General features: G+C 51.7%; 6 protein-coding genes across 6 annotated transcripts; 3 read left to right on the top strand and 3 right to left on the bottom strand.

Annotated features, from left to right (window-relative positions):
• The first annotated feature begins 364 nt into the window (after nucleotides 1-364).
• On the top strand, nucleotides 365-5,686 carry REV3_1 (DNA polymerase zeta). The gene is made up of 2 exons (XM_007813506.2): nucleotides 365-698; nucleotides 753-5,686. The coding sequence occupies exons 1-2, from the start codon at nucleotides 452-454 to the stop codon at nucleotides 5,591-5,593; spliced, it is 5,088 nt and encodes a 1,695-aa protein (XP_007811697.2). The 5' UTR covers nucleotides 365-451; the 3' UTR covers nucleotides 5,594-5,686.
• A 439-nt stretch (nucleotides 5,687-6,125) lies between these two features.
• On the bottom strand, nucleotides 6,126-9,254 carry J3458_009143 (uncharacterized protein; the record flags this gene model as incomplete). Its single annotated transcript, XM_007813507.1, has 2 exons — nucleotides 6,126-8,640; nucleotides 8,749-9,254. 2 exons carry the CDS (start codon nucleotides 9,252-9,254, stop codon nucleotides 6,126-6,128), a joined length of 3,021 nt encoding a protein of 1,006 aa, XP_007811698.1.
• Nucleotides 9,255-11,639: 2,385 nt separating this feature from the next.
• J3458_009142 (uncharacterized protein) lies at nucleotides 11,640-16,747 on the bottom strand (the record flags this gene model as incomplete). The annotated part of the gene is made up of 2 exons (XM_007813508.2): nucleotides 11,640-16,202; nucleotides 16,280-16,747. 2 exons carry the CDS (start codon nucleotides 16,745-16,747, stop codon nucleotides 11,640-11,642), a joined length of 5,031 nt encoding a protein of 1,676 aa, XP_007811699.2.
• A 2,343-nt stretch (nucleotides 16,748-19,090) lies between these two features.
• Nucleotides 19,091-20,877, top strand: CWC24_1 (RNA-splicing factor). The gene is made up of 4 exons (XM_066119602.1): nucleotides 19,091-19,131; nucleotides 19,197-19,992; nucleotides 20,091-20,115; nucleotides 20,213-20,877. Exons 2-4 carry the CDS (start codon nucleotides 19,389-19,391, stop codon nucleotides 20,649-20,651), a joined length of 1,068 nt encoding a protein of 355 aa, XP_065975398.1. The 5' UTR covers nucleotides 19,091-19,131; nucleotides 19,197-19,388; the 3' UTR covers nucleotides 20,652-20,877.
• Nucleotides 20,878-21,303: 426 nt separating this feature from the next.
• ATG3_1 (E2-like enzyme) lies at nucleotides 21,304-22,505 on the top strand (the record flags this gene model as incomplete). The annotated part of the gene is made up of 3 exons (XM_007813510.2): nucleotides 21,304-21,824; nucleotides 21,893-22,361; nucleotides 22,452-22,505. 3 exons carry the CDS (start codon nucleotides 21,304-21,306, stop codon nucleotides 22,503-22,505), a joined length of 1,044 nt encoding a protein of 347 aa, XP_007811701.2.
• A 693-nt stretch (nucleotides 22,506-23,198) lies between these two features.
• Nucleotides 23,199-25,169, bottom strand: J3458_009139 (uncharacterized protein; the record flags this gene model as incomplete). Its single annotated transcript, XM_007813511.2, has 1 exon — nucleotides 23,199-25,169. The coding sequence occupies one exon, from the start codon at nucleotides 25,167-25,169 to the stop codon at nucleotides 23,199-23,201; it is 1,971 nt and encodes a 656-aa protein (XP_007811702.1).
• Between the last annotated feature and the right edge of the window lie 1,510 nt (nucleotides 25,170-26,679).

Below are 26,679 nucleotides of genomic sequence, written 5' to 3'. Positions count from 1 at the left end.
CCGCAAAGTACCACCTTTAACAACGATGTTACAAACTCTGATATACGCCCATTCGCACTCGCATCACGTAACCGTAATTCAGCTCGAAAATCACCCCCAAAAATCATCCTCTGCTAGACTGCACTCTCACAAGTTATCCTCAAATTGCTTAAGCACTCTATAAATCGGTTATTTAGGCATCTAACAAAGTTAGAACTGTTAGTAGTCAACTTTGCCATGTACTTTCTGCAGTAGCCAATAAAATAGGCCAGAAATCAACCCACGCTAAGGTAGGCACTTATCACACGTGACTACGCGAGACTAGTGCGTCAGACTTGCACCTTCGGCACGCGCGAGCGCAGACGAATCGTGAACATGGTATGGAGCCTTTTCTCGCGATTTGCTAATCAAATCTTGACACAAGCCCAGTAATGTTTCATTCCCGAATTGCAGTTGAACCTAATGGAGTTGCATGCTGCAAAGCATGAATTTGTTTCGGGTCAGATTGAATTGCATCGATCATTACCAGGCGATCCCCACCCGTTATGATCCTCAGCTTCGAAATGACGTTCGTGCATCACAGGTAGTCAGGGGCCCCAAGGTTCCTGTTGTACGCATATTCGGCTCTACAGAAACCGGACAAAAGGTCTGCGCTCATGTTCATGGCGCATTTCCTTATTTATACGTGGAATACAATGGCGACTTGGCGCCTGATGAGGGTGAGGTGCTCCATTGAGACGCAAGGCGCCAACCATGCTGATGACTTCTTTTAGTTGGAGCCTATATCTACCGACTGCATCTCTCCATTGATCATGCCCTGGCTGTAAGCTATAGGCGAGATCAGTATGGGGAAAATGCCAAGTTTGTCGCACGGATCACCCTGGTCAAGGGCATCCCGTTCTACGGCTTTCATGTCGGCTACCGGTTTTTTCTCAAGATATACATGTTCAACCCAATCGTGATGACCAGGTTAGCGGATTTACTACAGCAGGGGGTAATTATGAAGCGCAAATTTCAACCGTACGAAGCTCACTTGCAGTACCTACTTCAGTTCATGGTTGATTACAATTTGTATGGATGTGATTACCTGGAGTCGTCCAAGACCGCATTTCGGTCTCCTGTCCCTGCTTATGACGCTGGATCCAACTCTTCACACCTGTGGCATAGTCAATCAGTCCTTCCTCAACATATCACAGATGATCCTTCCTTGCCACGAGTTAGCCATTGCTCCATCGAAGTAGATATTTGTGTGCAACACATCGCCAATCGCCAGGCAGTGAAGGAGCGACAACTACATCATGACTTCATCGAGCGAAAATTTCCCATACCAGCAAATCAAAAGCTTGTGTTCAGCTTGGCAGGATTATGGAGAGATGAGACCAAACGGCGACAACGTCAAATGCTGCATGGCAAGCAAGGACTCAGCCCCTTCCCCCCTGATGTTTTGGTCAGTATGTCTGCCGATGCTAGACAATCTCAACCACAGGGCTGGATCCATGAGGAGGAGTACGTGGAACAAATCACCGAGCTGGTCAACGCAGAACTTGCTAGACTCGACGACCAGCATCCCAAGTTCGAAGATTTTGTGGAACGAGCGGACCCAGACGAGGAGGTGCATACAGCTCTGCAGTCTGTTGAAGATTTATTTCCAAACAATCTTATTCCTGCGCTCGGCCTTTCGTCAAGCATGACGCAATTAACGGGGGAGCCACCTGCAAGTAGCATTGAAGTGGACGAGAAGAAAATCCTCCAAGAACTCAACCCTGGAGATGAGTTTTTCCCGGATGATTCCGACGAAGAGAGGCTTAGAGAATTTACTCGGGCAGAACACAGTGCTGAGAATGACATTGGACAAGATGCTGCCGCTGCTGTGACAGAAATTATCTCGGCCAATAGCGGGAGCCTGTCGACGGCAATTAAGCCACTGCAGCCATCATCACATCTCATGCCCGGCTTATGTCTCAGTGTACTTTCAACCGGATCACTTCCCGCCGTCCCCGTTTCACAAGAGCTCCTCGACGCTGCCGAAGATGAAGGACTAGTTGGAAGAGTTCCACGATCTAAGGCTTTGCGACATCAAAAACTGATGGCCCGCAAACGTCAGGGGCCAGTGGCGTCGTCCACAAGTAGCCCACAGAAGCGACTGAAATCCTACAATGCCACACCAGCAGCTGACTACTCGTCTTCCCCTAAGCTGAGCGGCTTTAGATCCGTAAACCAACGCCACTCTACTTTTTCGTCTCCTAGAGATAGATCTAGCCCATCCAGCAGCGATCCACTCGCTGCCTCAGACCGAGCGCTGAATTACGCCATTACCAAAGAACAGAGTGGTGAAAGTCCAAAAGCGCGGTTCAGCCAGCGAAGCCAGATATCACCTGTTAAGCGGAGTGATGGCAGCAAACTGACCAAAACCATGTCTTGTCGTCAGAGTGTGGACGATCTGCTAGGGAAAGCAGGCAACTCCCAGTTTGACGTGCTTACGCCTAACTTTTCGTCCAGGCTTTCTGAGCACGACGATGAAACGACAAAGATTCAACGGGCCGTTGCGAAGGTAGTTGACAACAGGTTCATGATATACTCACACATGCCACCAACTGCTAGCCAATGTTCAGCTGTGAAAGATCCTCAGCTGCCTGATGTTATCTATCAAGATGCATTCTACAGTAGAGAGTCTGATGTTCCAGAGCGCAATCGTGAGTATGCCGGTCGAGAATATCGGTTGGAGAGCAATACTCTACCATTTCTTCCCGTTTTTGACGCCAATGGCGCCTCTCCTGCCAGCTATGGGATCAAAACAGACAGTTATCAAGTACAACAAGCTCTTGAACAAGAACAGGCACTACAGCGTCGCCACTGCACTTGGCAAAGCTGGGAGTACGCTCAATTGCCCCCGTCTCACCAGGAAGTAGTACATTGGCTAGATATGCGGAAGCGGCAGAAGGAGGCTGGCAGGAAAGCACCTCGGCATGTATTTCCCTCATCAAGGGCTTGGTTGTCTCAGATCGATGGCCCAACACAGAAAAACAAGCATGGATTCAAGTATACACAAAAGGGCAAGTCAACAAGTGTGGAACACGAGGTTCAATACATGAGCACTATGAGTCTGGAAATCCACGTCAATACTCGAGGGAAATATGTTCCAAATCCTGAAGAGGACGAGGTTCAATGCATATTTTGGGTATGCAAGTCTGATGAAGCGATTGGAATTAGCCAAAATACCTCAGGTACTATCCACACAGGGATAGTGGTGTTGTCGCAAGACGGAAAGGAGACCCAGGCCATGCCGAAATCAACAGGGTCAGACATCATTGAAGAGAGCTCTGAACTGGACTTGATTGTCCGTATGGTTGAGATTGTAAGAACATTTGATCCCGATATCTTAACTGGATACGAGGTTCATGGTAGCTCATGGGGTTATTTGATCGAACGCGCCCGGTGCAAATACGACTATAATTTGTGTGACGAGTTTTCCAGGATGAAAAGCGATTCTCATGGACGATTTGGCAAGCAAAGCGACCGATGGGGCTTCAACACAACATCAACGATTCGCGTTACCGGCCGGCACATGATCAACATTTGGAGGGCCATGCGTGGCGAACTGAATCTTCTCCAATACACCCTCGAGAATGTGGCCTGGCACCTCCTACATCGTCGTGTGCCTCATTATTCTTGGAGGACATTGACATCCTGGTATAAGAGCGGCAAGTCTAGTGATCTCGGCAAAGTCGTCAGATATTACCAGACGCGAACATTGATGGATATCCAAATCCTGGAAACCAACGAGCTGATTCCCAGGACGAGTGAACAGGCTCGACTGCTTGGGGTAGACTTCTTCTCTGTGTTTTCACGGGGCTCACAATTCAAAGTCGAGTCCATCATGTTTCGAATTGCGAAACCCGAAAACTTCATCCTCGTCTCTCCGAGTCGAAAGCAAGTCGGCAGTCAGAACGCATTGGAATGCCTACCCCTGGTTATGGAACCGCAAAGCGCCTTTTACAACAGCCCGCTTTTAGTCCTAGACTTCCAGAGCTTGTACCCAAGTGTCATGATTGCCTACAATTACTGCTATTCGACCTTTTTGGGACGAATTACCAACTGGCGCGGCGTAAACAAGATGGGGTTTGCGGAATACAAACGTCAGGAAGGCCTTCTCGCCCTGTTAAAAGACCACGTCAACATTGCACCAAATGGCATGATGTATGTCAAGCCTGAGATTCGAAAGTCTCTTCTCGCCAAGATGTTGACAGAGATATTAGAAACAAGGGTCATGGTCAAGAGCGGCATGAAGAGTGACAAGGACGACAAGGTGCTACAACAGCTGTTGAATAACCGTCAGCTGGCACTGAAACTGTTGGCCAATGTCACTTACGGATACACATCTGCCTCTTTCTCAGGACGCATGCCCTGTTCCGAAATAGCAGACAGCATCGTCCAAACGGGTCGAGAGACGCTTGAGCGTGCCACAGCATACATCCACTCGGTAGAGCGATGGGGGGCGGAAGTCGTCTACGGCGACACAGATAGTTTGTTCGTTTACTTGAAGGGCAGGACGAGAGACCAAGCCTTTGATGTCGGCAACGAAATTGCAAAGGCAATAACGGACATAAACCCGCAACCCGTCAAGTTGAAGTTTGAAAAGGTCTACCACCCCTGTGTACTGCTAGCTAAGAAACGCTACGTCGGATACAAGTATGAAAGCAAAGACCAAGTCACGCCCGAGTTCGACGCCAAGGGCATCGAGACTGTTCGCCGAGACGGCACCCCGGCCGAGCAAAAGATTGAGGAAAAGGCTCTTAAACTGCTCTTTGAAACTGCCGATCTGAGCCAAATCAAGGAGTACTTCCAGAAGCAATGTGACAAGATTTTGCGGGGGGCAGTGTCTGTACAAGACTTCTGCTTTGCAAGGGAAGTCCGCCTGGGGACATATTCCGACAAGGGGCCACCGCCGGCCGGCGCTCTCATCAGCACCAAGAAAATGCTCGAGGATGCCAGAGCGGAACCTCAATACGGCGAGAGGGTACCGTACGTGGTTATCACAGGAGCCCCCGGGGCACGTCTAATCGACCGGAGCGTGGCCCCGGAAGATCTACTGGCCAATCCTCACTGGCAGCTCGACGCAGAATACTACATCTCCAAGAACCTCATCCCCCCGCTGGAGCGCATCTTCAACCTCGTCGGCGCCAATGTAAGGCAGTGGTACGACGAGATGCCCAAGGTCCAGCGCATACGCAGGGCGCCAAACGAGCCGGGAGCCAAGAAAATGACCCTCGAGTCGTACATGCGCTCGACGCACTGTCTCGTCTGTAGCGCCAAATTCGCCCAGGAGGGCCAAGCCCTCTGTCCTGCATGCCGAGACAATGCGCCCGCTTCGCTGTTCATGCTTCAGACGAGGTTGGCCACCGAGGAACGCGGCTACCAGGACGTACTGAGCGTTTGTCGAACATGCTCCGGACTGAGTCCTCTTGAGGACGTTCGCTGCGATAGTAAAGACTGCCCTGTGTTTTGGACCAGGATGAAGCAGAGGACAAAAGTGGCGGGAATGAGGGCAACCGTTGGACCGGTTATACGGGCTCTGGCTGAAGGTGAAATGGAAAGGTCGGCGTTGGAATGGTGAATAAAATGATACTTTGGCCCAATTGTATCAATTCCTAAAAGGGAGAGGAGCGTTGGTATGGTACTCATAACGGCAGGCAGTGTAAGCTACAGACGTGTTGCAAATGATGATCATGATTTAATGTCACTTGGGCGTGCAGCTAGCTGATTACATGCATGACTAATTTGGTGCCCTGCTTATGTACATTCATAGTATATATACATGGTAGCCTCCTATATTAGGGCAATGTATCGTCTCATTCAACAGTATTCGCCAGGCTGCAGTGGTACTGTTTCGAGGTAGACACCAGTGCACCTTCTATTGCCATGAAAACAACTCCAAACACCTGCTCTAAATCAGCCAACCAAAAAGAAAAAAAAAAAAAAAGAGAGAGAGAGGGTGGGCAGCTCAGGTCCATGGCTTCTAGGATGAAATGACCTGGGATAAAATTATTGCTCGCTCGCCTTTTTTTTGGATGCTTTTATACGTCCACCGTGTCCCTTTCATCATCTACTTCCTGAACTGGCACTGGAGAGCATAGGGGTGGTTGCTTTCACTTGATCTCGCCAGTAGTTACGGGAAGCTCCTCAGCAATTGACTCGTCCCCGAGAGTATCATCCTCTAACCAACCAGAAATGTCGTCATCGTCGTCAATACCGACATCGGCAGCTGGTAGCGCTGCCAGAGGACTTTCCTTTTCTACTTCTACACCCGACATGACAGGCTCCTGTGAAGATTCTTGAACAGTGCTGGACGAGATTTCTACAGTTCCTGCAGAGCCAGACGCAATTTCCGCGACTGCCACTGGAAGATCCTTTGCCTTTGCTCCCATGTCAGTTTTTGGCCTTGCTGCCTTTTCGACTTTCTTGGCAGAGTCTTCCCAAGCTTCATCGTAGCCTACCTTGTCCTCTTGGGATGGTGTGCCTGGCCGGGAATCGTCGGGGGCAGCCACAACGAGCATATTCTGTTCTGCATCCTCATCTTGCTGCTGGCTTGGGCCTCGTCGTCTTTGTTGAGGCAGCGAAGGCGGCTGCGGCGATCGATTTTCTTTGTCATGATCTATAGACTCGGCCTGTGGCTGTTCACGGATAGAGGAAGAGGACGGAATAGGTTTGCGTTTAGGTGCCGGTGCAGTGACAAGCCTTGTGGCCCCATTGGTAGGGCCCGGGAGCGGTGTTCCTGGAGGCGGTAGCGGTTGACCTCGCCCCATTGGTTGGCTGAGATCAACTTGATGGGACTTGTCGCCGTTTTGCCGCTGGTCCTTTTGCCGGCGAATTGCATTCCAACCCCACTGTCTTGCCTGTTCCGCAGCATTTGTAACTGCGGCTAGTGTGTTTCTTTTCAGGTTACCGCCCGAGGATGACTCGGTCGATGCAGTGGTGCTAGTAGTGTCACGTCTCGAGAAGAAGTTTCGACCAAGTGACTCTGTATGGCTCTTGAACGACCCGGTTGTAGATGGCGTAGGTGAGCCGGGGCCAGAATCTTCACTGTGAGGGAGAGATTCGACCGAGGATGTTGTGTTGCGGTGTGCTGTTTGTACCGGTGTTATATCTGCATTCCCGGTCTGCTCCTTGTTCTCGATTTCCTTGGAGGAGGTCGACGAACGACTCGACCTCTTGGCTCGGGGTGATGCCTTTGCTGAAGGTTCAGAGGGCATCTGCATAGGTGATGCGTCCTGGGACCGAGATGCCAGAGAGGCCATAAGGTTGGTGGCATGGTCAGGAGGCGACGAGGAAGGTTTGAAGAGGTCGGCGTGGGCAGTTTCAGTGCCCACCACGGGGTCTGTCGAATTTTTGATGATATTGAGAGATCGCGGCGTACTATGACCGGAGTTAAGGGGCTTGGAATCGATACTACTGGTCAGGACAGAAGTCGCACTTCCATTGGCACCCTTTCCCAGCTTCCTGCCAAAGAAGCCCGTGCTGCTTGGTTGCTGCCCCATGGCGGGTAGAGTGTGACTCTTCTCTAGGGGTCGAGTTTGATTTAAGAGATCTTCGTTCTCATCCAACTTTTCCGGTTGCTCAGCGTTGGAAACTGCCTGTGGACGCCCAGCATCTTCGCTTGACTTGACAACAGCATCATCGCCTTGAAATATGCCTCCTCTCCAAATCTTGTGTTCGGTTCTGAAGAACGGTACGTCGTCCCAGAACGGCTGCACCAATGTCTCAGCGAAGACTTCCTTTATCCTGCTCTCGATCTGGCGCAAAATCAGAGTATAAGTAATTTGTCTTGAGCTGACAATTGGCTCGATGACCATTTCCATCTTGGGCATTGTCTGAAAAGACATCCACACACGATTGCTGGGCGGTGCCTTGACCTTGAATAAAATATGGCCCTCAATCCGCTTTAGGACAACGGCCAAAAGCAAGGTGACCTCTCGGGCTTTGAACCTTGTCCCAAAGTCAATCTTGGCCGTAGCGCCAACCTCGAGGCGAAAGTTGCCAGTGTATCTAACATCTGCCTCCACAACGCACTCGCCCTCTACAGTCAGGTCTTTGAGCTTCAAGTTTGTAAAGTAAGGCGCCGCTTCGCCAGTGTCAATCTTCTGAATGGTGATGTTGGCTAGAAATGAAGGTCGCTTAACTCTGGATATCTTCTTGGTGATTTTTTCACGGATCAAGTCTTCCAAATCTCGAGTTCTATAGACGGCCAGAAAGATTCTTCCAAGCATTGCATTTAACCATCTGGAGTGAACATGGTCCTCGGAAGAGTGCAACCGTTGTACCAAGGAGATGATGTTTTTAACCTCGAAGCCTTTGGGGATTGGGGGGTTCGAGTCAAAGCCGAAAGTCTGCTCCTGGTTCCTTAGCAAGGCAAAGTAAAAGTCTTCCTTTGCCGAGCAGTTTTCAGAAAATAAATAAAAAGGCTTCATCGTCTGGCCGTCTGCGTCGGGCATATCCTGGCCGTCTGCTCTCCTCGACAAGCACAACGCATTCCGCTTGATGAACAACTCACCTTCGGGGGTGACATCGCCGCCCGAGTAAATACTAATGTCATAACTTGCTAATGAAATAACATGGCGTACTTCCAACTGCTCTTCGTCGTCAAACAACATGATGTGACCGTGCCTAGGCGTTTCACGAAAAGTGTAAGTTTAAATATAAAGAGGATATCAATAAATGGTGACAAGGAGGCAAAAATGGCAAAAACGGCGAGAGAACCCGGGGCCTGCTTACCTTAGCACAACGTAAAAGACGTTGCCAGCCTTCTTTGGACGCTGGCTCATACTGTTATTGGTATTATTATTATCCAGGGGGCCAGCCACCGGCTTTCGATCGAATATACTTCTATACATGGTCTGATAGACGCTGGGGCTTGGAGGAGCAACGGTAGTGGAACCGACGGGGGTTGAGCGTTCGATGGGTTTGGCATTGAGACCCATGGGCGTGTACTCGCGGCAGACGGCGAAGTAACCGGCGGCAACGTCGAGGTCGCGGGTGGCCCGGGCATTGGCGGTTTCGGCAGGGGATTTCTTCTTCTCCGCCTCAAGAGCTGAAGTATCGTCGCCGGGTTGAACGATGTCATTTTGGAGTCGGTCGCCCTCGCGGGCATGAGGAGGTACCAGGTCATACCGATACGGGAGCGTATAGTGGGCGTGGGCCAGTATGGCCAGGACGACAAGCGGAATAAAGGTGACGCCTCCAAGAAGATACGTCACCAGTAATGTCGTCCATGGCCCCATGGCTGTTGTGTATAGTACGCGAAAAGACTATTTAGCCAAGGCCAGTGGCCTCGAGAGGGTCGAGGTCCGATGCGGCAGAATCGGCAGAATCAGCGGTGACTACCAGGACAGCTGACGCTCGCGATAGATGTGGTTGGAGGCGAAGCACTGGTTGAAACGTCGATACAGAGCGGCCTGACTGCTGTGAACAGGCAAAGAAACCAAAAGTGGTGGTGGACACGAGGAGTTGTCTATGTGGCCAGGCGGGACGAGTTTGAGTGTGCAACATGCAACATGCAACATGCAGCTTGGCGAGCAATAGAGGCTGGCTAAGCCGGCACGACCAGCATGCAGAATAAACGGATGTCGATGCAGGAGCAAGCGAAAGAAGACTGGAATGATGTTTCGAAGGGAGGGTTGAAATGAGCTCCAGAGCCCTAAAGAGACGTCGTCGAGACGGGCCGAGGACCCAAGGTTAAAGAGAATAGAATAGAGTGGTGGGTTGTGCAAAAGGAAGGGCAGTCTAATAAACAAAGTCGATGCCGGCGTCCAAGTCGAACTGAAAAGTCAAAAGTCAAAGCCAAAGCCAAAAAAGCCAATAGTCGAAGCCAAGGTCGAAGCCGATGCAGCGAGGGAGAGACGAGACTAGAGTCCAAGGGTCCGGCCAGGCTCCTTGCAAGATCGAGTTGTCGCTTTGTTGGAGCGTCTAGCTCTGGCTGCAGCCATGCAAACGTGTAATTACACACGAGCTGCAAGCTGCAAGAAGCTTGGAAACTGGTCGGAGTTTAAAATGGCATTGACTGATTACAGGTGACAGATGGCAGGTGGCGCAGGTGGCAGATTGCAGGTTGCAGGATGATGGTGAAGCTCAAAGCATAAATAAGCTCGAGTCGTGCAGCTCCAGTCCGAGTCAATGTGGCCTTTCCGAGTCGAATGGCTCCGGAATGGCTGGCTGGCAGTGGATCTCGAGCGAGCTGCTGTCGTCTTGTGCTCTCAAGTAACTAGTTACATAGTAGTGCTGTCAGGTCCAGAGATGGACATCGATGCACCTACGTCATGTGATGGGGCCTCGAGTGCTTCTCTAGCAGGGGACAGTCAACGCTGGGACCGCTGGGACCAGTCAAACCAACTGCGCAGTTGGTAGCTCTAGAAGCCTGGATCCACCAGAAAGCACTGATCTCAGAGCAACTGTGCATCCAATGTCTGGTTCGTCTCAAGTCCTCCATGTCCTTTCTTCTTTCAGCAAGTTATGGACGCGGATACATGGCCAGTAAAAAACAAAAATAAAACATCATTCATTCATCATGCAAGTACACTCATTCTCTGTCTCCTTGCCTACTTCTTCTCCTTCTTCCTCCTGCCACCACCAGCCCATCCATCTCTCGTCCCTCCGTGACTGTCCATCTGTATTACCATCAACCGCTGCGCAATGCATTCCTTTGCCGTCGACCTTTCCCGCTGCTTCTCCTCTTCCTTCTCCTGTATACATGTACAATTTTTCCCACATCTTCATCTTCGGGTCTCGCTGCAGTCTATAGACGTGAAACAGCAAATGCTCCCTTTCCCAATTTGGGCTGGCCACCGTATTAACTAATATATATATATACTTCAAAGTCTGGGACTTATATAGCCGGGCCAAACGTCCAAAGCCCAATCAATCAGGTAAACTCGAAAAAGAAAAGGTGTTGCCATCGAGCATCCTTCTCCTTCAAGGATGAAAGTAGAATCTAGTGCCAACGAAAAGAACAGACAGACCCCCGCCCCTTGCCCTTCTGTACTCAGACACACAAGCCTTCTTGGTCTACCAGCAGGCCAGTGCCTTTCCGTTTACTTGTCATGAGGTCGACAAGGAGAGAGAGGTTGTCATAATGTAATCAGTCTGTCATCAGCCGGCTGCTAGCGTCGAGTTGCCCGCATTTTTTTTAATTGTATGAATGAATGTAAGAAATATCACGAGGGAAAAGGCGGCCTCAAAAGCATAAATGCAGCGAGGATGCAGTCAGAGGTAAACGACCCAAAAAAAAAAAATTCTGCAAGAGACTCCGTTCTGGAAACCATGATTTCGCGGTCAATATAACAGGACATCGGCTTTTTTTATTTCGGTTTCGTTGAAAAGTAAAGATTGTACGCATCACAGAGGCTGGCCTAGGACAAGACATAGCCGCACACTGCAATATCGGTGAAAGCAGAATCGGATTACCGAGTAAAAACAGGAAATGGAAACCACAAAATGAAGGACGGGATATCGTCATGTCGTCAAGCTTTCACACAAGATTAAAACTTGTCGTAAAATAGGTCAAGGAAAATAGTTGATGGAGCTGTTGTTGAAGGAACGAATTGCTCAATGGTGGTTGGGTGTAGCGAAACACCAAAAAAGTGACATAGCATCAGATAGCCAAAAACAGTTTACGCTCGAGACCGCATCGAGGCCACTGGTGTGTTGTTAACAGACTGGCCGGGGTGAGAGTGGGAAGGATGCCCACGACCCCTTCGTGAAATGTGCGGCAGAGTTCCTACATCATGCTTGCCGTCACAGCAGGCTCTCACATTTTCAAGCCGATCCGCCTCTCGATCTTGACGCTCAATCATCTCGCGCAGATCTTCAGCGCTGTCATGCACTTCACTTGCTTCATAAATGCCCCAGTTTTGGCCGCTAGCACCTCGGCTGCGGAAGCTAGAGAGAGTGCCAGAGAGTTTCGGTGCTCCAGATCTCCAGTACCCGCTGAGTTTGCTGAAAGTACCGGTCGACGTTCTGCTGCTTGTGGTCGAAACATGTTTGCGATTGCCAGACGGTGTGAGGGTTGGAACGTCCATGGACACGCCGAGCGCTGGAGACTCGGTTCGCGTTGTACGGGAATTGTACGACGAGAGAGACGGGGCGGCTCTTGATCCGGCGTCATTAACTGGTCGACGACCGACTTGTGGATTGAACTCATCGATATCTTCTTGCGTCATTTGCCCGGCAACCTCTTCTGCGTCCGTCTGTTGACGTTGGCCAGTTCTCAGCAACAAATACGAGAGCGCGTTGAACCACGTCTCGTGGCGTTGACCAGTCGTGCAAGTGAACTTGATGGTTCGCCCAGGTGAGATGATGATCAAGCTCTTGCGATGAAGCCCCGGTGGCATTGGATTATCATCCGTTACCACACGGACGGCCTCAATGGGTACACTCTTGGCTTTAAGCTCCGTGCGAACTGCGGTAGATGGGTCCTTGTCGCTCCAATACAACGTCCTAGTATACGGATGAACCCAGAAGTAGCGACGGTGACGGTTCTCAGAGAATTCGCCGCGACCCGTCTTTCGAGTATACTTCCACAAAAATTCACCAATCATGGTTTGCGTGATTGCTTGAATCATACGAGGATCAGTATTAGGCCCAAATCCCGTCGGAGGCATGCCCATCTCCCCAGGCCGTATGTTGAATCGCGTATCAAGCTCAGACGCGAAGGATGACACAGATGACCGTCGGGAATGCGATGTAAGTCTACCGGATGCGCTCATCTCTGCAGTTCCGTTCTGTATGGATCCGCTGCGGGCGCCCCGTGGCGTAGGAGTTCCACGGCCAGATGACATGGGACCTTGTTGACTTGGGGTCTGAGGTCGATGTTTCGTTGCCGAGGCAGGCCAGAGGGGAGGGCCCATGCTGGCTGTTTGTTGGCTGTGAGATGACCCAGAACGAGCTGCTTCAATAATCTGGCGGTGATTAGAAGGTAGCGGTGGCGCATCGTGGAGTGAGCCTCGGCCACTCGCTGCACTTCCTGGTCGGACCAAAGCTCCAATATCGTGTACAGACTCATTCACTGCCCTGCCTCTAGGACGAACAGGCGTGTCAAGACTCTCTTGTGAGCGATAGATTCTAACTGTGCCGGTGGTGTCAGGCGTGCCGACGGAGCCAACGGACGAGTTCTTCACATGCCCAGAAGAGCGTTGAGAGTCACTTGTGAGAAGCTGCTCGATAGCCCCGGCAGTCAATGAAGTCTGGGCGGCTTGGTCACTGGTGGGAACACTCTGCTTTCGTGCTGGACGGAAATTAGTATTGGCAGAAATCTCTTTAAATGGCCGTTGTGACTCTGGAGTACTGGCATCTAGTGAGATGGGAGACTGTCGAGTATCGTCCTCGGCAATGACTGGTGTAATGTCTCTCTTCTTACCGCGGGAAGCGATGGATCCAAATATATTCTTGGTGGGCGTCTCTGGAACATTGCTCTCTCTGCCTTCAGAGTCATCATCCCTTGGAAGAATAAAAGCATTTCTCCAAGGACTGCGAGGAGATGTGGGATGGGTCTCGATAAATTCGATGGAGGAGAAGCCAAAGCTTGGTAAAGTCGTCGAGTCGGGTGTGGGCGCCATAGGCTCCACCTGCTGGGCAGAAATTGTAGACAAAGCCAACGCCGGCGGAGGAGGAGGGGGCTCCATAATCGGTTGTGTGTGTTGCATGAGGATCGATGATAGAGCAAGTGATGGCTGCGCCGGCGGCGGCAGTGATACTGGCTCGACATTCTGTGCGGCGATTCCCGAGAACTGTAGGCGGGGCGGTGTTGGTAAAACCACCGGCTGTTCTATGGGCTCAAGATCTTCCACATGTATAGAAGACATGGTCAGGTCTATGTGTGGAGCTTGAACTTCCCGAGGGCTGACAGGTACAACGGGGGCCACAATGGTGGTCTCCGTCTTCGGCTCTGGAATAGGTTCCCACGCTTCAGTAACAATACCGGATATTGTCAACTCAGGCCGTGGAATGCCCAGCGGCTCTATGACTTCGGTCAAAACGGAGGACAGGGTCAGTTGTGGCCGAGGAGTGTCGGGTTCTACTACTGGCTCCAAAGCCTGGGCGGCGATATGTGACAATGTCAATTCGGGTTGTGCCAGTTCAGGCTCAGATCTAGGCTCGACATGCTCCATAGCAAGAGAAGTCAGATGCAGAGTCGGGGGTGTTGGAGGCATCGTAATCTCATCCCTTGGTTCCACGTTCTGAGATTGAATGTGCGACAACCCAAGTGAGGGTGGTTCAACATGAGGTGAGGAGGTCGGAGGAACAGGGAACTCAGCCAGCTTGCTTTCCAGATCTTGTTCATACTGAATACTAGCATCACTGTATGAGAACATGGACGCTGGGCGAGAGAAATCTGTATCCATTCCCCGACTGGTTCGCCAAGATGTAGACAGCCGGTTTCCGGCGTGAACAACTGACTCCATTGACACCGGCCTGTCAGCACGTTCCTCGAAAACTTCTGCAGTGATCTTGACGGGGTCAGTCATGACACCACTGTCCACCATGACTACTTTAGGCAAGTTTGGAACAGCGGGAGGTGGCGACAAGGTCCGGCGAACCGATCCGGGAGTAGCAGATCGGACACTTCGCCGGCTTGGAGTAGCGGCGCCAAGAGATTCATCGTCGCTACCAAAGTCTTGAAGCTCCGCGAAGAGGCTCTGGCCAGCCGTTTGGGGAGTACCGCCGCTGGTGTAGCTGGCAGGACTGCTTCGTATATTTGGTTCTTCGCTGCTCTGCCTCGAGCTGCGAGAAAACGGGTTTCGATTGAGTCTGAACCGGCTTCTTTGAGATGATATAGTACCTGTTGGCGTACGCAAATCGGCGAGTTCATCTTCATCTGCTGAAGTAGAGGCTGTACTGTCGAATGAGTCCCGGCTGCCTGTTCTTGCTAAACCAGCAGGGAGGCTAGGCGGGCGCTTCATCCGACCGAACCCTCTAGAAGCGCTTTCAGTCTCCGTCTCATTGTCGTCGTCATCGCCAGACAATGCTTCGTTTCCGGTCTCGAAGTCCTCCGTCTCAGTAGCACGTTCATTGGCAGTCTCAAAGGCAGACTCGCTAGCTTCATTGGCCGTCTCGAAGTGATCGCTCGTGTCAGTCGGATGTGATCCCTCCACATTGCGACGGAATCCACTCGCCGAGGGACCCGGCGGCAACATATCAGCGTTATCCTCCCAATCGGGATCATCCATCATGATCTCTTGTTTGCTGGACCGAAGGGTTCCCAGAAGGCGAGCAGGCTTCTTGAATTCTTTTGAGTCTATCTTGCGGTTACGACGAGAATTGGAAGGGGCGCCTGCATCACCTCTCGCCTTCTCCAGATCATCTCGCAGGTCTTGGATGATTCGACGCAACTCCAGCTTTTCGGTCTTTTCTCGGTGGAGTTGGTTTCGCTGGCTCTGGATTGTTCTCTGCGCGTGATGGAGGGATGATTTTATAGTCTCGGTCTCGAGCATTGCGTGTCGAGGTGTGCCTTTTACTGGAGATGGTGGTGGCGAGTGCTCAGGCGTGATATTATCTGTTGCAGTCTCAAAATCCTCATCGCTGAAACCAGACAGTGACTCTCGGTCTATTGTACGTCCTCGTTGTGACGAGAAGGCTTTTGCCAGCTCTTGGTTCTGGTTAGTCAAGTCATCAATCTTGCGTTGCATTGCCGCTCTCTCGCTGTCAGCCATGACCATGTTGCGTTTGGCAGTGCCCATCTCGATGTCAAGGTGCTTCATAGCAGCCGCATGCTCCTCAGCCAGTTTAGAATGAGATAGTTTGGCATCATCTAGCTCTTTCTGGACCGATGTCTTCTCAGAATTGGACAAGTTCAAAGCTTGGGTGAGCTTCTTCTCACGATCCGCTGCATCTCTTTGCTGCAAGGCAATCTCTTGGAGGCGAGTCTCAAGGTTCCAGTTCTCCTCTTTGTATCGATGTTCGCTTTCATCCAATGTTTTGAGTCGCTGCTGTAGGCTCTCTGATTCAATCTCGAGCCTGGTCTTTTCCGATTGAGCACTCTTGAGTTCGTCATCTCGCTCAGACAGTAACGCTTGTAGATTTCGGACTTGGGCAATAAGGGAGGTGCTGATTTCAGCGGCAAATTCAATGTCGTGAACTCGATTTGACGGCTGATTTCTGACTTTGCGATTCGGAACGCTCAGCTTGGTTGGAGAGCCAGTGGCCTGGCTTTCGAACTTGGAGGGGCTCACAGAACGCTGTCGTCAGCTTGGTTAGCTCAATACACCACAAAGCACATGGTGAGGGAAAGAAAGAAAAAAACAGCCATCCTTACCCTTCCGCTTCGCCCTTCTGGCACAAAGGGCGAGCCCGGGTGTGCTTCATTGCTTGGCACCCTCTGTTTAGGAAGAAATACCCTAGCAGACTCCCTGGCTAAGTCATTATACTCCCGCTCAATGTCCACGAGCTTCTTGCGCAATTCTGGACCAAGCTCGCCTTCGGCCTGAAGCTTCTGCACTTCCTGCAATCGCTCAGCCAACAGCTTGCGCTGGGCGACGAGGGAAGTGCCCAATTTCCCTGCCTCATCTAAACGACGATCTGTTTCTGCGAGATGTGCTTCCAGGGCTTTCCTTGCCTGTCTAGGTGAAGAACCTGGCCCGGCAGCGAACAGTTCTAGGTCGAAATTGGAGAACCGGTAATGGGCGGATGAAGACGAGTCGGTAACGAAAGGGTCGTTGGCAGTATCCCCATCAGCAGGAGCTGGAAGATCTGGGCGGTTGTCGGGGGCTAGAGACGAAGCCATCCTGATGAACGAACCAGTTCAACAGGAAGACTGTCTACAAGCACTGTGGCACCATCAAGTTTCGAAGGCTCCGTGGCAAAGAAGATCTGCGGCCCGAGGAAGCAGCCGCAGGTTAAAAACAAAAGAGAGGTGAAGGATGCGGCCGTCCAAAGACGGAACTTGTACGTCGCAGTCCGCAAATCCTTTAAAGCAGGAAAAAAAGGAAGAGACAGGACACGCACACTTATTAAGGCCTAGGGTCAAAGTTGGGCAGCCCCCCTTGCGTGAGCAGGGACAATGCAATGCTGCAGGGGGGGTTGAGAGCTCGACAACAGATCAGAGCACCTGAAAAAGGCAGTTCCAGCTGCAGCCAGCTCACGGCGGCGTCCACGAATGTCAGTCAGCAACGGATGGCTAGCGAAGCAACAGAAAAGAAGGGGCAAAATCGAATGATCCAAGAGTGACGTTTGCGTTCAACGTTCGCTGGCAGCCGACGCACTGTGCAGGGCGAGATTGTATTGAGAGGCTGGGTTCAACGAATGTGGTTTGTCCCTCGTAGTACTGTTGGCGTCCGTCGGTCGTTGGAATTGGCGGACCCCCTCGCAACATGCGATAGCCTGCAGGCGCTTGGGTGGGCAGGGTAGCTACTAGGTAGATAATCACCTCGAACGGGATGGCCTCGGGCGGCAGGAGTAGACACGGCGACGTCGTGGTTGTGACGAGCTGGAATGGTACGCGCCCTTGGGCTTGTTGATCATTCCCAAGCACCAGGACCACCTGGGCCAATCCAGGTACAGTGAGGTAACGATTGGTTCGCAGAGAAAAAGGTTTTTTTTTTTTATAAAAAAAAAGGGCCGTCGGGGCCAGCAAAGTGCGTGTGCGTCTGGAGGGAAATAAATACTAACTAGTAGGTAGCTTGGCCTCGAGGGCACACTAGTAAACAGAGCGAAGAGACGGAGCGTGTTGGAAATAACGCAGCACAGTTAGTTGGCGGTGGTTTGGCTTTAAACTTTGGAGCGGAAAGGTAAATTCGGAAATTCCTCTGAAAAGGTTTCCACAGAGCACAACAAGCACACGAGGTATGCGCCAGACACAATTGTGGCCAGGCAGGGCAGGTGCGACGACGTCGTCTTTTTTGCCTTTGACCTGGCGTTGCTGCCAAAAACAACATTGAACTTGACACGGCATAAGACGCGTAGCGGCGGGACTAAAATCGGCACTAAACTACGTCGGGCCAATGCTTTTTCTGCCTCGACATCAATTTGAACCGTGTCACCGGGTTCGATGCAGACAAGACACCAAAGCAGAATAGGCACAGTCCAACGTGCTGACCAGTCCGGCGCACTAGCTCAGAATGACACTACTCTGTATGGGGTACATGTGGTAAACAAAGGAACGAGTGTTGGCCGTGGTTGGCCAGACACGAGGAACAAAGAAATACTACATGCCACCGACTGCGGAGTACAATACGATACAATACATACATACAATACAGCACACGTCTAACGTCTGTCTCTGGTCGCAGATATTGCTCAGCCATGCCCGTGGCTTCCTCTGTTGCCAGGCGGACAAGGAATAACTACATGCATCTCTTCAGAGGTACCCTCAGCTCGAGCCTTCAGTCGACATGGTCAACTGTCTCGTGAGTCGTGAACAACGGTGGCTACCAAAGAATAATAGCATAGTACTCCGTAACGTATACGGAGCTGTGGACCATGACTAGGACCAGGCCCAGCACTGCGCCTTGCCCGTGTTGTTAGTACTACCAAAGTTATGGTGTTGTCGGTTCTCTATAGAAAGAAGCCGGGCGTTGGGGATAGGGCATGGGGCAATTAATATTGAGTCCAGGATCCATGACATGCCCTGAACCGGGACGTCAGGCAATACAGCGTACATATGTACGTAGTAGAGACAGAGGGAGGGACGGATTACATGAGCTCGGATGCCAGTTCACGAGCGTACACACGGCATTGACATGTCTGGCCTTTTCCGTTGAAGGTGCTGCTGTCGAGTCAACTGACGGGCCATGGCTCAAATACGCGGCGATTCCGTCGCAACTCTGACCATGGACGAACAAGCGCCTGTTTCATTTATGGAATGCCGCGACCATCAGGCGGCAACAGTCACGAAATCAAAAATCCAAACGTGGATGCCATCGTAAACCGTGGTGCTGATGACGGGCCCACTCTCACGACGCAAACAATAACACAACATGCGCTCCGTACTCGGCCATACAGACGAGCGGGTTGCACAATGATAATAACTAGTGCGTAGCACTCGTGGGCTGGTTCTACGCGCCGGTGCGTCGCATTAAGAGACGTAATTTCCCAGCCGCTGAATCGGTGCAGGGACATGGCGATGCCTATTTCATCATCCATGCACTTTGCTTATTTTCAATTACCTAGGTACGTACGTACTCCTAATCGTGCGCGCGACGCCAAAACGGAGTTTCGCACTCACATGACAGAAGAGGCAACAAAGGTACGGAGTACCTAGTTACCTTCCTTTCGTTCGTGGAAGGCACTGGATCCACTCATTAGTCACCTTTCCAGAATCTTAATATGCTCCCCACTTGTCCCACCAGACTTGGCCAATGTCGCCTTTAGTCATGACACTTGATCAGTCAGCTTCTAGTGACAAATTTGGCTAGGTACTCAAGATTATGAGTCTCGACATTGAACTTGCGACCGAAAACATTGACAACATGGATTCAAACGATGCTGGAGCTGCCATAGAGGCGAATGCACCTGTGGCGCTATTCAAAAAACGAGGTCCCAAAGGCAAAGCGAACATCAGAAAGCGACCGGCGACACCGCCTCCAGCCAACAGCGACAGCGACAGCGACTACACGTCGTCTGAAGACGAATCCGGGCAGCATGTGAAGCGGCGGAAGAAGAATGCCGCAGTTACTGTCTCATCAAAAGACGCCCCCACGGTTGCCCAGGACTTAAACGCAACTGTGTTCAAGGCGAACCGAGATTTGCCAATTTCGAGTTCCAACGACGCGACAAAGCAGAGCAACTGGTACGACGATGGCACAAAAGATGACCTTTCTGCAAAAACCTTGCTCGGTTCATCAAAATCAACGGCCAAACCTTCCCAGGCTGATGGCACATACAAAGGGCTGGCGAACCAGACGTCGTTTATCCAGAAGAACCCCGACGCACCCAAGAAAACTGTAGGGCCCATCAAGGCGCCAACGAACATCCGAACTATTACTGTTACAGACTTCGCCCCTGATGTATGTAAAGATTATAAGAAAACAGGTACGAGCAGGCACATAGTGTTAATTTCATTGGGCCCTACCTGATGTATTGGGATGGGTCGCAAAAAAAAGAATACGTCACTAACAGAAAAACACCAGGTTTTTGCGGTTTCGGTTCGAACTGGTAAGTGTTTCACTTCCTGCTGCTCCCTCAGCACTGGCTCGTCGCCAACCTATATCAATCAGTTGCGAACTTGTGCTAACACCGCGCCTCTATTTAGTAAATACTTGCATAGTCGCGAAGATTACAAGCATGGATGGCAACTTGATAGAGAATGGGATACCGTCACCAAGGGCAAGAAGAGCTTGGGAGGTACCGTTGTAGCCAGCGCAAAACGTGACAAAACCGACGGCGACGATGACGACGACGATAATGACGACACGCTGCTACAGAACATCCCGTTTGTTTGCATCATCTGTGAAGAATCGTACAAGTCACCCATCATTACACGATGTGGACACTACTTCTGCGAGCCATGCGCGTTGAAGCGGTATCGGAAAGATCCGACTTGCGCAGCGTGCGGAGCCGGAACGAATGGAGTGTTTAACTCTGGCAAGCGACTGAACAAGTTGCTGGATAAGAGGCGCGAACGAGAAGCGCAGCGGAGACAAGCAGCTTTAGAAGCGGGTGAAGAAGTTAGCGACCAAGAAGATGAGTGAATGTCGGGCAGTTTTTGTTCATATGTATACATAACTTGTGGGGGCTTAGGGATGTACGGAACATGCTTATTAGCAGACGAAGGATCTATGAAGGAATGATACCAGGTTGCTGTGAATAGAAATTGGGCTTCTTTGTGTTTCGGGGTCATGAATAGAACTTGAGGCTATTAGGATAATTCCTATACATCAGCCCAACAAATGGCAAACCATTTCGCCTTCGCTTTTGTACTCTGTCTCGACTGATGACGTGACTGTCATGGGAGCTGGATGGCTTGCCAGCGTTGTCGATAAGATAGAGCTCGACTTTGGTATACCCCACCATGGCCGCCTCCCCTCCAATCATGGTCTTCGTCACCCCACCACCCCCTCCATGTCATCCGCCTCATCTCCGTGCCTGGCAGCTCGTCACTCAGGCGGAGCAAGTCATCAGGCAACTTCGGCTTTTTGGGGGTCTGCTTCTTGCTCATCTGCTCACAACACCAGCAAATCTTGCCTGCCTTTAAAGCAGTGACTAGAATTTTGGACCTGAAATCAAGTTTCCTGCCATCGGTTTTACGTCAACGGACTATATCAAATCAAGCCTTGATACGCACAACCTGGCTCTCTAGATAGCTTACGACGACACATCTAGCTCCCAGAACAAGAAGGAGCCATGAACTACATACGGTCGACGGTTAACACCCTCCGGGACCGGTACACTCCTGTATCGCACAACTCGACATTCCGACAAACCGGCCAGGTCACTCCAGAAGAATTCATCGCGGCGGGCGACTACCTGGTGTACAAGTTCCCGACATGGTCCTGGGGCGATGCTGACTCTGAGGACCGGCGGGTGAGCTACCTCCCCGCAGGGAAGCAATACCTCGTGACACGGAATGTGCCCTGCCACCGAAGGCTGAACGACGATTTCGCCGGAGATGCGGGCCACGAGGAGGCCATCGTCAACGATGGCGATGACTTCAAGGGCGCGGGTGGAGCAGCAGACGACGATGGCTGGCTGCGAACCGGCGGGCTGGCCAGCTCACAGCCTCTGAAGGCACGGGACGTCAGGGCGGTTGATGACGCGGGGAACTTGGCTGATACAACGGACCTGGACGACGACATTCCCGACATGGAGGATGAGGACGACGACGACGCCATTATTCGTGACACGAGTGCCGAATCCAAGAGCGCGTTGGTGCCTCTTTCTTTCCTTCTTTCCTCCTCGGGTGCATGATGGCTGACCTTTCTTCATCTCACAGCGGACGGCGAACATATACCCTGTACATCATGTACTCACCGTACTACCGGACTCCGCGTCTCTACCTCTCGGGCTACCTGCCCAACGGACAACCCCTCCCGCCGCAGAGCATGATGGACGACATTGTAGGCGACTACAAGGACAAAACCGTCACCCTCGAGGACTTTCCCTTCTTCGCCAACAACATCAAAATGGCTAGCGTGCACCCATGCAAGCATGCCTCCGTCATGAAGACGCTTCTCGATCGTGCGGACGCTGCTCTTCGTATTCGTAGGGACAAGCTCCGCTCCGGCAAGGCCGTTGGAAGTGATCCCGGCATGGAGGGCCTGGTAGACGAAGTGGCCAAGCTGGATGTCAAGAGTGCACAGGAAGCTGCCGACAAGGATGAGTGGGAGGAGGTTGAGGGTGTGGATGCTGATGAGCACGAGGTTGCCATCCGGGTAGATCAGTATCTCGTCGTTTTCCTAAAGGTTCGTATTCACCACATTTTTATCACTTATCGCCCAAGAAGAGGCATTACGGTGTAGGTCGACATGGTAAACTAATCGGCATCTTTCTAGTTCATGGCAAGCGTCACACCAGGCATCGAACACGATTTCACGATGGGGGTGTGAGCAAGATTTATCGCTGGGCATGGTATGGGGTCTATCTTGATGCACTGTGCCGGCTTGTGAAATGACTGGTTAGCCTTCTTGTTTTTTATTTTCAAAGCAGCATTAGATTAATTGCATGATTGACATTTCCAGTATTTTCGGTACAGTGAGCATGAAACTTGGACCATGGGATGCTAATGTACAGATCTTGTCAGTTCCGCCCCGAAAGGTTACCGTTGCTCTCGCTGAGAACTGCAACCGTACAATTGTCTTGTAAAAACCAAGGTATTCAAACTCCCTTTTTTTGGCAACTCGTATCGAAACTCGGACTCCAGTATACATTAGCCAAATATATGGTGGGTGTGAAAAATGAAAATGACTATAAACGTGAATATGAACCAGAATAATGATGAGAATATTGACAAGAACAGAATGGGTTGGACGGCACCCTCCAGCGGCACACCGTGATCCAAAAATGCTATGATGCTAATGCAATGCTACGTGTCTATCTGCCAACGAGTCCATGCCAACTGTCCACAGTCATAACGTGTCCATATCAGCTGTGCCACTGATGGCACATGGGTGAAGAGTAACAAAGAAAATGGGTATACGTCGGAAGCGCGATTCAATAAATTAATAAAAATATAGAAAAAGATAAACCCCTCTGTATGATAAAAGGGTATTTTTGGTCCATCCTAAGCTTGATGGATAGATTCATGTGGAGCCAAAGGGAGCCCCAAAGTTGAAAGTATTCTTGAACCTGAGAGGAACGTCTGGTTCAACACTAGCTTTTCCGTCTTCTCCCTCCTCGTCGCTTTCCAGGTCGGCACCGGCTTCTTGTTTTCCACCCTCCTCTGGTGGTGGCTGGAGCGCAGTAGGCAGCAGATTCTGGACAGCCTCAAGCTCTGGAGATTGAAGGACTCTGGGCAATGCGTCCTGACCTCGACTGATGGGATCTAGCCTCTGATTGACCTGTGCCCAAAATATCTCGTCCTGGGCTGGTATATTCTTTACCATGAGCGGGCCCTTGAGAGCGACATCGTCAGAGGGCTCCAAGTAGCCTTCGATATCATCATCATTCCTGTCACCATCCTGATTGCCTTCGCCATTATCCTCTTCGCCATGCCGAAGTTTGCCATCAGAATCATCGCTGAGATCTGTGTCTTCATGGTGATCAGCAAATCCAGAAGATGCCCCTGCAGTTGGCGTAGTCTCCTGACTTCTGGCAGCAGCCGAGCTGCTCTCAGTAGCGGTCATGGTGGGGAATAGAGACAGCGAATGGTTTGGTGTATGCCCAGCATGCATCGTTAGGCGTCGAGATTCATCGGTAGCCAGTATTTGCTTTGTTTGATCTTTTGAGGAAGCGAGAGGAGTGAGACCGCATCGAAGCCGATCGAGTCGGAGCCTTTCCCGTATGGAATTCCCAGTCTTTTGTTTAAGATGGTTGTCCTTGCGAGTGCCTGTCGCTGGTTCGGGGGCATAAAGTGATCTTGGAATGTTGCTAGGCCGGTTTGATGCTGCATGGAAGGTTGATTTTTTGACCGCGGTAGCTCTGATCGGAATACCCTCCAATTTAGGGTCTATTTCCTGGATGTCAATGATGGGAACACCCTTATTGGGTTCTGGTGATGAAATGGAGAGGAAATCGGTGGCGATAGACTTCCGAGGCACTATTCGAGGACTTATGGGTATATGAGTGGCATGTGCAGGAGCCGCAGTAGGGGAGGTACAAGGACTACCCCCCTGCTTGGCAAACTGATGAGGGCGCCGAGAGGCACCATCTAATCCAGGAGGCAGATCGAAGGATGCCAATGCTTCGCCGGCACTCCGTCCAGAGAGTCGAGGTGGCGGAGATTTGTTTGAAGCGAGCGAGGGCGAGTGACTGACAAATGCCTCCCCACTGCCGCTTTGGACACTGTTGTGAGGTGATATTAGACCGGGGATATGTGTGGTATACGAGGCAATTTTCTTGAGGACGGTGTTTTCCCCTTCCAAACGTTGGATGCGTTCTCTGAGCCCTTGTATAAGATGCGACATTTCTTTCCGCTCATTCAACCATTCCTCACTCATTTCGTCAATGACTGATTGCTGGTCGCGGTACAGCCTTTCGGCTTTTCGTCTGAGGGCCTCGAGGTTGCCACGCTCGAGTCTCCAATTCTCGACCAATGATGAATGGCCAGCCAGTCCGGTATAGAGCCGCGATGGCGTCTGGGGAGGAATTGCTGCATCGGCAGACACGGACCTTGCCAGAGAGGCGCCTCCAAAGTCCCAGGCGGCAGGTGGTGAAAGCGAAGAAGAGTTGGGATGAAAGTAACCACGTACTCTGCCTTTGGAAGAGTGGGCGGTGCCGGCGGCGGCAACAGGTGATGTCGAGTTGGACAAATTCAACGGTGACGGCGTATCCAGGTGCGTGCCAGCCAAAGGGAAGTTGAAGTGTGAACGGTTGGCACTGGGAGGGTTTAAAACGGGAGGGCTCTGTATGGCGGCATGTCGACTCGGCGAGGAAACTGATTGGCCGTTGCAGTGGTTGGAGAAGGCGTCGCCGGAGGGACTCATGGTTGAGGTTGGCTGTGAGGCATCAAAAGCGGAATGGGACGCTGCTCCGCCTATTGAGGCGTCGTTGGTTGGGATGTCGATGGCACCAGAGGGTAGAAAAGCGTCCGACTCTGACGTGCGTTTGGTCATTATGGAAAATGGGATGTCACAGCCAACACTCTGCACCCCTGGAAAGCTGGAAAGCTGGAACCAAGAGGACCCAAGGTGTGGTAGTACTGACGTATTTACTCTCCCCGTGCCCTCGGGGGCCGGGGGGAGAACAGTTGATGGGATTTGTATTCAGACCGAGGTCAGAGCCGGGCGACGGCAGTGCCAGGACGCGGGCAGCGGCAGAGAGGTAGCAGCAGAGGAATGGTCAAATCGGCACCGAGAGCGAGGACGGGTCGGAAAAGGGTCGACAGCACACTGCAATGGCATGCGGTTTATGCGCCAGTCCCGGGGAATGGTCTCGTGGCTGGCTGACGAGGCTGGCGGATGACGACGGTTGGACGAATGGATGCAGGCGCTTTGAGTCAGGCTGACAGCAAGTGTTTGGTGTTTTTCCCGTGCGACCCCAAATATGCTGGCGGCCCAGATTGCCAGAGAAGACGACGGAGCAGGCGGCTGAGACTCGGTGTGTGCGTCGAAGGCTGCGGCAGGTATTGAAGTAATACGGAGTATTGAAGCAATATTTGTCGCTGTGGCCGAGTTGGGTGTCGGGTGATGGAATGGGCCAGGGACATGGGACATGGGACATCAGCCAGCCGAAGCACAAAGCGGGCGAGATGCGAAGGCGGCGCTGATGACGGTGTTGTCGCAAAGGATTGCGCCGTTGTGCTGGTTGTCGAGCGAATAATCAAAGAGCGAGAGGAGCGGACGTTGAATGTGGCAGGCGGAGGGGAGGGTATGTTGGGAACCCTGCGCGAACGGAAGTAACTCGGTAGTACTCTGGAAATGTGATTGATGACTTGGATGGTTGAGCGCTGGAACCAGGCTGGGACAAATTAGGCGCGCCAGGCGGATGAGAATTGATTGATTATTTGATTGATTGACACGGACCGGACGGACGAGTAACAGCGTGGCGGCGTGGCCATTGCTGGGGCAGTTTGAGGGAGATTGAGGGTCCAGAAGTCGAGATGTCGGTTCGGAACGGTGAATCGCGGCCCATCAAACCAGCACCAGACAGTTGGCGGGGCCATTTACTGGGCCTTGCCTCGCCCTGGCTCACCAAGAGGCACCCGCGAAAGGGCAGCATTGAACTGCAGCCAACTACTCCGTACAGCCTGCCGTATCCTCGGCTCATGCACGCAGTCACCTGAAACCCTGAATTTCTCCCGGCTTGGAACGTTCCTCGACCGGTGCACTTGGTGTTCACGATGCGCTGCGCCGCATCAAGAAGGACGTCAACGTTCGACGGCCGTTTTTGGCCCCCACCGAAACCACCCACAATGGCCCGGTCCATGTTGACTTGAGCCCAAACGCAGGAACTCATCCCACTAATTGATCCCTCCAGATGGCTTGCTCGGCGTCGGTCCCCTTGGGCCTGGAGGCTGTTTTGTTTGTGCGCCCCTCGTTTGCGCGGATCAACACCCACTGCCGTCAAGCTGCCTCACCAATCCGTCCCAATTGGAACCTGTCCGCCAACCCGGTGCATATCAGC

This window comes from Metarhizium acridum (assembly GCF_019434415.1).
Source record: "Metarhizium acridum strain ARSEF 324 chromosome Unknown scaffold_141, whole genome shotgun sequence".
In the NCBI taxonomy this organism is placed as follows: Eukaryota; Fungi; Ascomycota; class Sordariomycetes; order Hypocreales; family Clavicipitaceae; genus Metarhizium; species Metarhizium acridum.
The sequence above is the reverse complement of the archived record's forward strand: the minus strand, read 5'-3'. Positions and strand labels throughout refer to the sequence as shown.